Source organism: Malaclemys terrapin, chromosome 3 (genome assembly GCF_027887155.1).
Source record: "Malaclemys terrapin pileata isolate rMalTer1 chromosome 3, rMalTer1.hap1, whole genome shotgun sequence".
NCBI classification, from domain to species: Eukaryota; Metazoa; Chordata; order Testudines; family Emydidae; genus Malaclemys; species Malaclemys terrapin.
Window position 1 is genome coordinate 25,575,645 of NC_071507.1, and position 12,277 is coordinate 25,587,921.

General features: G+C 50.4%; 1 protein-coding gene across 9 annotated transcripts in view; it reads left to right on the forward strand.

Moving 5' to 3' along the window:
• Positions 1 to 12,277, forward strand: part of CCDC88A (coiled-coil domain containing 88A) — a 364,297-nt gene that overhangs the window by 98,644 nt on the left and 253,376 nt on the right. For all 9 annotated transcript variants that reach the window (XM_054023155.1, XM_054023156.1, XM_054023161.1 and 6 more), the window contains one exon: positions 6,214 to 6,283. In XM_054023155.1, coding sequence (XP_053879130.1) covers positions 6,214 to 6,283 — 70 coding nt within the window. The remainder of the gene's footprint in view (positions 1 to 6,213; positions 6,284 to 12,277) is intronic.

The following is a 12,277-nucleotide window of genomic DNA, read 5'->3' on the forward strand; positions in this document are numbered from 1 at the left end:
CGGCACCGGCCATGCCGACCACGCGAGTGGCGTCGGACAAGCCTCCCCGGCACCGGACCTCGTCGGCACCGCAAGCACAGCAAGTGCCTCGACGCCGGTCATTATCCCCGGGGCATAAAAAAGCCCATAAGAAGGGGGCCTCCGTGACGAAGACGCCGGCTCCCCCAGTGCCGGGGGTAGAGCCGAGTCCGCCGGTGGAGCACCGGAAACAGGTGCCTCCAGCACTGTCGACTCCGGCGCCGAGGCCGTTGAGTCCGGTGCAGATAGCGTCTCCACCGAGACCGGCGGTGATACAGTGCCTCCCGTCGACTCCAGAGACCTTCGCGGCGGCGAGAGACTTGATAGCTCTCACGGAGCCGGCACCGCCTCAACCACCGGCACCGACGGCACCGTTGACTCGCCCGGTCCAGTCGAGGGGGAAACCTGCCTTGATGCGCCCTCCATCGCAAGGGCTGGAACCTCGGCACCGGTCCAGGTCCCGAAGCAGGTCCCCACGCCGCTCGCAGTCCCAGCGCCGAATATCACCTCGGCACCGGTCGTACTCGCGGCCAAGATCTTCGTCGCGGCACCGCTCTACGTCTCGGCACCGCTATGATCGTCGGCACCGATCAACGTCGAGACGTAGTTCTCGGCACCGCTACGGTCGACGCTCGACGTCGAGAGGCCGCTCCCGGCACCGGGCATACTCCAGGTCCTCGTCGAGGTCCAGATCCGGCTCCCGGCACCGACGAGGTCATCGGCACCGATCGCGGTCCCGGCACCGTTCGCCGGCACCGCGTAGAGATGGATCATCTCCGGACCGGCACCGTGCGGCACCGCAGCCCACGGGAATCGTTTCGTCAATCTCGGCACCGCCATGGCCATCAAGATCGGTGTCTCGCTCCTCGGAGGACCTGTCGAGATCGGCATACCCCCCTCAAGGGCAAGCCGAGGAACAGGACTTGGGCCATTGGCAGCAGATAACAGAGGACCATTCTCATGGCCCATCTCACTGGTCGTTTTGGACCCCGTGGGCGTACCACCAGGAGCAAGGGGCTCCAATACCCTCGACCTCTCGCTCGGGTCACTCCGTTAGAAGGGCCCCGGAGTCCACCATCTCTCGGCCTCCGCCAGGGGGCATGGAGGCTTCCGTGTCCGCGTCACCCGACGCCCTGGACCCAAGCACAGGTGATGCTCCGGCCCAGGAACAGGGGGACCAGGACCCTCCCTTGGATCCTGTACCACCGGAGGCATCTTCCTCTTCCTCTCCGGATGAGGCAGTGGCGGGCACATCATGCACAGGTCCACCTCCAATAGATCTTCGGGCTCACCAGGATCTCCTGCGTAGGATGGCCCGCAATATGGACCTGCAGGCGGAGGAGATAGTGGAGGTGCAGGACCCTATCGTGAATATCCTCGGAGCGGATGCCCCATCGAGGGTGGCGTTACCCCTGATCCGCACGATACAGGCCAATGCAGCTACGATATGGCAAACTCCTGCCTCTATCCCACCCACAGCGAGAGGGGTGGAAAGGAAATACTTTGTCCCGTCTAAAGACTACGGGTACTTGTATACCCACCCCCAACCGTGTTCACTGGTGGTGGCATCAGTGAACGCAAGAGAGCGCCACGGTCAGCAGGCTGCAGCGCCTAAATCAAAGGAAGCTAAGCGGCTCGATTTGTTTGGCCGTAAAGTTTACTCAGCCGGAGGGCTGCATCTTAGAGCGGCGAACCAGCAGGCGCTCCTGAGCCGCTACAACTTTAACTCCTGGAACTCTATGGGGAAGTTTAAGGAGTTGGTTCCCCAAGAGTCCAGGGAGGAGTTTGGAGCCATGGTAGAGGAGGGTAAGAAGGTGGCTCGGACCTCCTTACAGACCGCCTTAGACATAGCGGACTCTGCTGCGAGAACCCTGGCATCAGGTATCGCTATGCGGAGGATCTCCTGGCTCCAGGTTTCGGGTTTGCCTCAGGAACTGCAGCAAACCCTGCAGGATCTGCCCTTCGAAGGACAAGGGTTGTTTTCAGAAAAGACGGACTCTCGCCTGCAGAGCCTCAAAGACTCCAGGACAATCATGCGTTCCCTGGGGATGCATGTTGCGGGCCCTCAGCGCAGGCCATTTAGGCCGCAGCCTCAGCGCTTCTACCCCCCCCCCCGCCTCGTCAGAGACAGGACTCGGCCCGGAGGCGAGGGCGAGGTGGTAGAAGAAGGTGGACCGGCCCTCAACCCGGCCAGAACCAGGGGCCACCTAGACCACCTTCAGGCCCCAGGCAGAACTTTTGAAGGTGCGGTCGAGGACGGCGCCCCAGTCATCCCCCAGGATCCAGCCCCCTCCTTTCGGGATCGCCTCTCCCACTTCCACCGTGCTTGGTCCCTTATAACTTCGGACCGTTGGGTCCTCCGCACGGTGGAGAGGGGATACGCTATCCAGTTTTCTTCTATCCCCCCCTCCCACCCCCGTTCCCCGTCCCTCTTCAGGGACCCTTCTCACGAGCAACTTCTTATACAGGAGGTTTCTACGCTCCTGGCCATGGGGGCCATAGAGGAGGTTCCGATAGAGTTAAGGGGCAGGGGATTTTATTCCCGTTACTTCCTGATCCCCAAGTCCAAAGGAGGTCTGCGGCCCATCTTGGACTTGCGCGGACTCAACAAATTCGTAGTAAAGTTGAAGTTCCGCATGGTCTCTTTGGGGGCCATTATCCCTTCCCTCGATCCTGGAGACTGGTTCGCCGCCCTCGACATGAAAGACGCATATTTTCACATCACAATTTACCCACCTCACAGACGCTTCCTGCGATTCGTGGTAAACACGGTGCACTACCAATTTGCAGTCCTTCCCTTCGGCCTATCCTCGGCCCCAAGGGTGTTCACGAAATGTATGGCTGTCGTGGCAGCGTACCTTCGTCGACAAGGGATACAGGTGTTCCCGTACCTAGACGACTGGCTGGTACGCGGTCGCACCAAGGAGCAAGTTCAAGCTCACGTCCACATAATAGTGCACACATTCAACGAGTTGGGCATCCTCCTCAACAAGGACAAATCCACTCTAGAACCTACCCAGAGAATAGAATTCATCGGCGCAGTTCTAGACTCCAGACGTGCACAAGCCATCCTGTCAGACAACCGCTTTGGCACCATCAAGAACCTCATTCAAGGGCTCAAGGCCTTCCCAACTACCACGGTGAGGTCGTGCCTTACCCTGCTGGGTCACATGGCTTCCTGCACGTACGTAACCAGGTATGCCAGACTTCGGCTTCGCCCACTTCAAACCTGGGTGTCATCAATATACCGTCCACATCGGGACAGCCTGAACATGGTGGTCATGGTCCCGAACTCGGTCCTGACCTCCCTCACCTGGTGGCTAGATCACAATGTGGTCTGCGAGGGGATCCCTTTTCACACCCCACAACCCTCTCTGCACCTGGTCACAGACGCTTCATCTCTGGGTTGGGGCGCCCATCTCAACGAACACCATACCCAGGGCCTGTGGACTGCATCCCAGTTAGCCCTGCACATCAATGTTCGGGAACTGATGGCGGTGCGCCTGGCGTGCCAGGCATTTCTCAATCTCCTACGTGGCCGTTGTGTGTTAGTTCTCATCGACAACACCACGGCCATGTTTTACATCAACAAGCAAGGAGGAGCACGTTCGTCAATTCTATGCCAAGAGGCCATTCGCCTGTGGGACTTCTGCATCGCCCACTCAATTCATCTCACGGCATCGTTCCTCCCTGGAGTCCAGAACACTCTAGCGGACCGACTCAGCAGGTCCTTCCAGACGCACGAGTGGTCTGTCCATCCGGACATCATACATTCCATCTTCCAGAAGTGGGGGTTTCCCCAGATAGACCTGTTTGCATCTCGAGACAACAGGAAGTGCCACGTGTTCTGCTCCCTACAAGGTCGAGCTCCGGGCTCCCTCTCGGATGCGTTTCTCCTTCCCTGGAAAGACCACCTGTTTTATGCCTTCCCTCCATTTCCTCTGGTCCACAAGGTACTGCTCAAATTGCGCAGAGACCAGGCACAGGTAATTCTGATCGCTCCAGCGTGGCCGAGACAACATTGGTACACCACACTGTTGGAACTCTCGGTTCAGACACCGATCCCGCTTCCATTATGTCCGGATCTCATCTCTCAGGACCACGGCCGGTTGCGTCACCCCGACCTGCAATCACTCCACCTCACGGCGTGGCTGCTCCATGGTTCACCCAGGCAGAGCAGCAATGCTCGCACTCTGTCCAACAGATTCTGCTGAGCAGTAGGAAGCCCTCAACACGCACCACGTACCTGGCCAAGTGGAAGCGGTTCTCCTGTTGGTGCGAACAACGAGCCACGTCCCCATTGCAGGCACCCATTCCTCTCATTTTGGAATATCTCCTCTCCCTAAAACAGCAGGGGTTGGCGATATCTTCAATTAGAGTTCACCTGGCCGCTATATCGGCCTTTCACCCAGGGGAACTTGCGTCCTCGGTATTCTCTAACCCGATGGTCGTTAGGTTCCTCAAGGGCTTAGACCGGATGTACCCACAACAACGTCAGCCCGTCCCGACGTGGGACCTCAACCTGGTTCTCTCCAAGCTCACAGGTCCTCCATTCGAGCCACTGGCCACCTGTTCACTTCTGTACCTATCCTGGAAGACAGCCTTCCTCGTAGCCATCACCTCAGCAAGGCGTGTTTCTGAACTCAGGGCGCTTACATCTGAGCCCCCTTACACAGTTTTTCATAAGGATAAAGTGCAGCTTCGTCCACATCCTGCCTTTCTCCCTAAGGTGGTTTCTCCTTTTCATATCAACCAGGATATATTTCTCCCGGTCTTTCATCCTAAACCACATGCCACTCGCCAGGATCAACGTTTGCATTCCCTGGACGTACGCAGGGCCCTGGCCTTCTATATTGACCGCACAAAGCACTTTAGAAAGACGACGCAACTCTTTGTTGCAGTGGCCGACCGAATGAAAGGCTCACCGGTCTCCTCACAACGCCTATCCTCCTGGATTACGTCTTGCATCCGGACTTGCTATGACCTGGCAGGTGTCTCAGCACCGCACCTCACCGCTCACTCCACGAGGGCCCAAGCTTCCTCGACTGCTTTCCTGGCACATGTTCCGATCCAGGACATTTGTAGAGCGGCGGTTTGGTCATCAGTCCACACATTTACAGCTCACTATGCACTAGTGCAGCAGTCCAGAGACGATGCTGCTTTCGGATCAGCGGTTTTGCACACAGCAATGTCTCACTCCGACCCCACCACCTAAGTTGGGCTTGGGAGTCACCTAATGGAATGGATATGAGCAAGCACTCGAAGAAGAAAAGACGGTTACTCACCGTTGTAACTGTTGTTCTTCGAGATGTGTTGCTCATATCCATTCCAAACCCGCCCCCCGTCCCCACTGTCGGAGTAGCCGGCAAGAAGGAACTGAGGGGGCGCCGGGTCGGCTGGGGTATATATTCAGCGCCATGAAGGCGCCACTCTAGGGGGCTCCACAGCTGACCCGCCGGTGTTGCTAGGGTAGAAAATCTTCCGACGATCGTGCACGCGGCGCGCACACACCTAATGGAATGGATATGAGCAACACATCTCGAAGAACAACAGTTACAACGGTGAGTAACCGTCTTTTTCATGGTAGTTTGCTTCACTTACAGTTTTAAGCATTTTAAGAATACCTGTGTATTTTGTTTTAGATTCACTTAATACCTACATAACTCTCGGTTAAAACATATAAGCAAAAGAACAGCTAGTAGAAAGTGGAATGACCAATATTTGTAATTTTCATTTTCTTACAGTATAAATAAATAAAGTATAAAGTAAATAAATACATTTATCAATAGTCTATTAATAGGACGGTAAACATCAGCTAATTTTAAAAGGCATTTTTTTTTTCTTTCTGCATTCTTCCTTTGATTCAGGATCTGTAGCTGGCCTAGGATCTGTATGCTGGCTCTGTGCCACTAGGGGATTTCACTATACTGGGATGATCCTTCAGTGCCCAGTTATACCAGTTCTGCAGCCACCAGAAAGAGAACAAAGCTTTTGTAGAATTGATGCAAAGCTTTAAGGTTTTTACAAAGCCCAAACAGTTAAATCTAGATTTCGTGTGAATGAGTTTGAATTAAGATATATATTATTTTGAAGCTACTCTTATTTCACTGACTTCAGTTTGTATGATTAGCATTTGATATTTGACTTGGTTCAATACACATGAATTAAAAATATTAATTTTATCAATTTTCACAGGAGACTTTGCAGCAGTTGATCATGATGTCTTTGCCAAATGTCTTAATAATTGGCAAAAATCCTTTTTCTGGTAAGTTTTTTTTTCTATTTAATTTAATTTTTTAAAATTTGTAATTAGTTCCTTGAAAATGTAGCTCAGGTAGGAATGAGCCACACAAGAGGGCTTGATGAAAATATTAGCAAACGCTTGACTACAGAATGATGAATTTCATTGCTTCTGCTCAGATCTGAAGGTCAACCATGAACAAACACAAAATTTTAAACAACTAAAACCTCGAGATAGACATGCTACCATTGGGATTTATATTGAAGTATAACTGTCTTTTTAATCTTTTCCATGCCATGCTTCAGTGCATGGAAGGAGGAATCATTTCTCTTGGGCAAGAGGAACCATCTCAAACAAAACTACCTATCTGTTATCTCCCTTGTCAAATTCATTGTTTAAAACCTTGACATTATCCTTGACCCTGAACTTTCCTTTCTCCTCCCATATCTGTAAATCTGTCTCTATAGCCAGGTCTGTAACATTTCCCATTTTCCTGGGTACTGTGCCTCCACTTTTATCTTTTCTAATCTTGACTGTTGCTGCTATCTTCTCCTAGGCCTCTCAGGGTATGTCCACATAGCCCATGGAAGCAAGTCTCTCAGCCATGGCTGACAGACTTGAGGTAGAGAAGCTCGCACTAACATTCTGAAAATAGCTGTGTAGATAGTGCTTTGAAGTTGCAGTTCAAGCTCTAAAGCCAAGGGGTGGGGCAGGTTTCAGAACCTGAGCTCCAGCTACAACTTCAAACTGCTGTCTATGCAGCTTGTTTTTAGAGCACTGATGCAAGCATGCTAGCACACATCTGTCGACCCAGCTGGGAGTCTCACTTCTGGGAGCTGTGTACACATACAGCCAGGGTCTCAGCTCTCTAAGTTCTAGTATATGTAGAATACTTTTGCCTCCTTTCTCATGTGTAGTAAGAAGTCTGAACATGTTCCCGCCATTCTCAAACACCACAGACTGTACAGTTATTGCATGTGATAGTTCAAAACATTCCATGGATTTGCTTTGACCTGCTTCAGAGACCTCATCTCTTTGTATTAGTTTTTTCTTTTGTTGCCAGTGATCATTTAACACCTGCTTCTGACTTGTTTGACCGAATCCTTCATTTTTTTTAATGTTAGTAAAATCAGATGTGAGAGGCCAGATACTGTCATGTATCAAAAACTGGCTAAGAGAGAGAAAACAAAGGTAGGAGTAAATGGTTAATATTTGTAATAGGAAAAGGCTGACAGTATGGTATCACAAGATTAAATACCAGGTCCATTGTACTTTAATATATTTATTATCTGGAAAAGGGATGAGCAGTGAGGTAGCAAAATTTGAAGATGACAATAAATTATTTAGGTTTCTCAAGATGGGAGAAAACTGAGAGGAACTTCAGACACACCTAATTAGGCTAAGTGTATGGACAACCTGATGGGAGATGAAATTCAGTGTTCACAAATACCATGTGAAATGTACATTACAGTGAGTAATTTGAGCTACTCATATACCTTACATGGTCCTAATTTAACTATCAACTCAGGTAAAAGGCTTGGTCATCACTGGGAAAATTCCATGAAGAGCTCTGCTCTATGTGCAGCAGTGATAAAAAAAAAAAAAAAAGAAGCAGCAAAAACAATGTTAGGATACATAAGAAAAAGGGTGGAAAATAATTTGGGAAGTATTACAATGCCATAATATAAATCAGTGGTATGCCCTCACTTGGAGGCCTATGTTCAGTTCTCAAAAATTATATAGCGGAAATAGAGTGGTTCAGAGACAGGCAGTGAGAATAAGAGGCATGGAAAAATTCTCATGGACAGTGATTGAAAAGATTGAGATTGTTTACCTCAGTGAGGAAAGGAATAAGATGAGCATTATAAAAATACATATAATAATGGATGATATAGAAGAGGTAAAGCAGGGTCTTCTGTTCACCCTATTTCATAATGAAAGAACAAGGGGACATTTAATGAAATTTGAAAGTGACAAAATCAGAATTGATCAACAAATATTTTTTCACCTAATGTACTGCCTGTGTTACGTAACTTATTGCCACCATCACTGATACCAGGAACTTATCAGATGTCAAAAAAGAACTGGGTGCTTATTTGGATTCAAAGATTAAACAAGAGTTTTGAAAAGAGTATTAACCCTCATGCTTCAGGCCATACCAGTCCCTAACTTTTGGGTTTTAAGAGGAAACTTTCCCTGGGGGACACGTTCTCCAATAACAGTGTATTGAATGGTTTTATACACCTTTCTTTGAAGCATCTGGTACAGACTGCTATTGGAAGATAGGATATTAGACTAGATGGACCACTGGCATGATTCAGCATGGCAAATTTGTGTTCCTCTGTTACTTTCTTATTATAATGGCATATTTCTAATGGTAGAACACTAAAATCCTGTCTTGAGTTGGACCCATTGAAAATTATGTGCACTCAATGAGGTATTTTAGGGAAAAACTAAAATCTCTCCCTGCAAGATGTGCATGACGGGATAATAGCCAGCATTTATTTTAAACATATTGTAAAAAAACATGTTTGCGCATGACAGCCTAGCATTTCAAAATACAAAAGTATGAAAGCTAAAGCATCCCAATATACCCATGAAAATGTTGTCTTAATATATGAGGGGAAAATGTAATAGAATGAGATTGCTGTATGATTATTTGCAGATTGACTGTCCTCCTGGCAGGATTAGTTAAATAGAAAAACCATGGGACAGTCTCAGTTCACTCCACAGGAATTGCATTGACTTATTTTGACCTTTTGAACATACAATAAATATCAAACTTGGGTACCTAAATAAGTGGTCTGATTTTCAGAGGTGTGGGTCTGAAAACCCACAGTTTCCATTTACTGTAGTGTGAAATATGCTTGAGTAGCACACTTCAAAATGAGATCACTTATTTAAGTGTGTAAATAGAGACTTAAGGTGTCTAGATTTAGACACCCAAATTTGAAAACTTTGGCTAGAATGCTTACAAGTAGTAACTGTAAATGTAAATAGGATGGGAGAGCATATGTTGCCCTGGTCTGGACAATTTGAGGATTGAGGACAGCAGCCAGCAATAGATCTAAGTGTCCTTCTGTGTCACCAGTGTAAGTAGTTTTCCCTTTAGTGGAAAAGTACACATTTTCTTTTTCCCCTTCTGAACACAGCAGGGAGGTATCTTTCACCTCACTCCACTCTTATGGGCCTTACTAGTCTGACAGGGACTCCAGGAGTTGCATTTATGTATGCTGGCTCCCCCTGGTTCCATGGATGCCTTAGGCTTCAATCTCTGGCAAATAAACCTCTCCTACTCCTCCCTGAGCAGTGCCCTGCACTGTCTCGCTTTGCACCAACAACACAGCCAGTACTGATGGCCCCGCTTCTGCTGGACCCGTCCTCAGAGTGTGAGAGGGTTTCTGAGCCAGACCCTCATTCTCACCTGCTCACCTATAGCCTGGATCCTTGGCAACAGCCCCCCTATCTGCCCACATATAGACCTTCTGCTATCCCCGGGGGCCACTGAGGCCCAGCAACGCATATGCTTGAGCCTATTGGCCTGCTTCAGCCTCTAACAGGACTGCGGGATACTGCGACTGCCACCACACTGCACCCTCTTCCATTTATGAAGAACTGCAGGAAGTTCCCATTCCACTGGCACTGACGGTCCCCATTGGGGCCTCATAGTCCTCAAACGATGCATTTATTTCACCTTCCCTCTACCCTCCAGACAACCATAGCCAATAGCATGACCTGCTTTGGTGAGTGGTTGAGGCTCTCAGTCTCCTGGTGGAGGTCCAGGATGCGTAAAACCAGTTCCGGGATGTTCTGCAACTGCTGGGACCCTCCTGGACTGTCCTCCCTATCCACAAGGCCATCCTCCAATTGGCCCAAGTGGTCTGGCACACCCCAGCTTCCAGTGCCCCTACTACGAAGTGCGCTGAATGCCCGCTACTTCATCTGATTTAAGGGTACAGACTTCCTGTTTACCCCATCCACCACCCAATTCACTTGTGATCCATGCAGCGACTGAATGCTCCCGCCAGCAACACCTCAAGGCCACCCCCACCCCACGGGCGGCGGAACCGGGGGGGGAAGGGGCAAAGCCGGTAGCTGGAGCCCAGGCAGCTGTGGGGAGCTGCGGACTCTCCATCTGCCCAGAGTGGGGGGCCCAAGAGCAGCCCCCAGATCGTGTCCCCTCCCTCGGGACCCCCCACCCAAGGCAGGTGGTGGGTCTGTGGCTCCCCACTGCTGCCTGGGCTGCTCTAACCATAGCCCGGCTTCAAAGCCTCGCTCTCCAGCTGGAGCTGGATCGGCATAAGAGACATACTGGCAGCTGTGGGGAGCCCTGGACCCTTCACCTGTCCTGGGTGGGGAATGGGTCAGGGGCTGCTGTCGGGTCCCCCTATCCCTGGCAGGTGGAGGAGCCCGAACTCTCCGGTCCTGCTCCAGCTTCTGGCTTGGCTGGGAGCAGGCTTTCAGGGGAATGAGGAGGGGCAGGGTGGCGAAGAAATTGGACCTTCTGGGGTGCAAAGTTTATTCCTCTGTGGGCCTCCAGTTCTGCATTGCCACTTACTAGGCCTTTTGGCAAAATACAATTTCCTTTCCTTATCTGAAGCTGGTGGAGTTTCAGGCTTTCCTCCTGGCGGAGAAATGGCAAGATTTCCAGATGTTGCTGGACGAGGGTGACCTGGTTGCCAAGGTGGCTTTCTAAGCTGCAGTTGACGCCGCTGACACTGCGTCCCATACTCTAGTGACCGGTATCATGCTCCACCAGGATTCCTAACTCCAATTCTCTAGCTTCCCTACGTAGGTCCAGACCAATCTTGAGGACCTTCCCTTTGACAACCAAAAACTCCTTAGCGACAAGACAGACAAATTCCTCCACTCTTTCAAGGATTCCCATGCCACTTTGCGGTCGCTTGGTATTTACCCCGGCCATGACCCACAGGCAACAAAGATTGTTTCCGTGCCACCTACTAGCCCTACTTTCAATGTCCCTGGGAGCCATCTCACCATGGTCCGCACATCCAATGACCCTGCTATTTCGCCTCTGCCACTTCTGCTGACTCGGCTCCCTCACACAGTCTGTCCAAACAGCTCTTTTGACTCGTCCCTTGAGACCTGCAAACCTCCTCCTACCTCTCCCACAGTGACCCAGATTGTCTTTGTGGGCCATCTTGCCCGGCTCGCCCACAACTGGGGCAAGATTACCACCTATTGATGCATGATGGACATCATCCATCGGGGTACTTGATAGAGTTCCTCTGGTTTTCCCTCGTCGTCCACCCCTTGGTGGCCAGGGGAATCCTTCCCACCACACCCTCCTCCAGAAGGGCACCATAGAATTAGTTCCTCGCCATTACTGTAGCTGTGGGTTCTATTCCCCCTATTTCCTTGTGCTGAAGAAGGGGGGTGGCTGTCATCCACTTCTGGACCTCCAGTTGCTGAACACGGTCACGCTTCCTCTCATTCGCCCATCCCTCTCTCCTCGAGCCTGGTTCATGGCTCTCGATATGAAGGATGCCTATTTCCATGTTGACATCCACCCAGCTCAGTTTCACAGTGGGACATTCTCGTTACCAGGTTCGGGTCCTTCCCTTTGGTATTACCACTGCTCCCTGGGTGTTTGAAAAGATCTTTGCTGTCATGAAAGTCAATGCAGAAGCAGCTCTGCACACAGCCTAGGGTGCTCAGACCCAAAGGAAAAACACACACACACACACTCACTAAAAGAGAGACTGTATTCTCCATTCCCTTCTACCTATGGATGTAGGGCCCTCTCAGCACTATTGCAGGGATAGATGGTATATATACTTGGATACTGCTTTGATCTGGATGCCTATTCACTTTGTTGGATAGTCTTTGCACCACTCTGGTAGCTGACTTGATTTAAATTTACAATCAGGAACTTTCTTTGCCGTGCTCTGGAAGGCTGCAGTGCTAGGGCACACCTGCATTTCCAGTGGAGCCATCATTTAGCACCAAAGAGAAGAAGTATGGAGCTTGTGACTCTAAACTTCAGTCAGGTTTGAG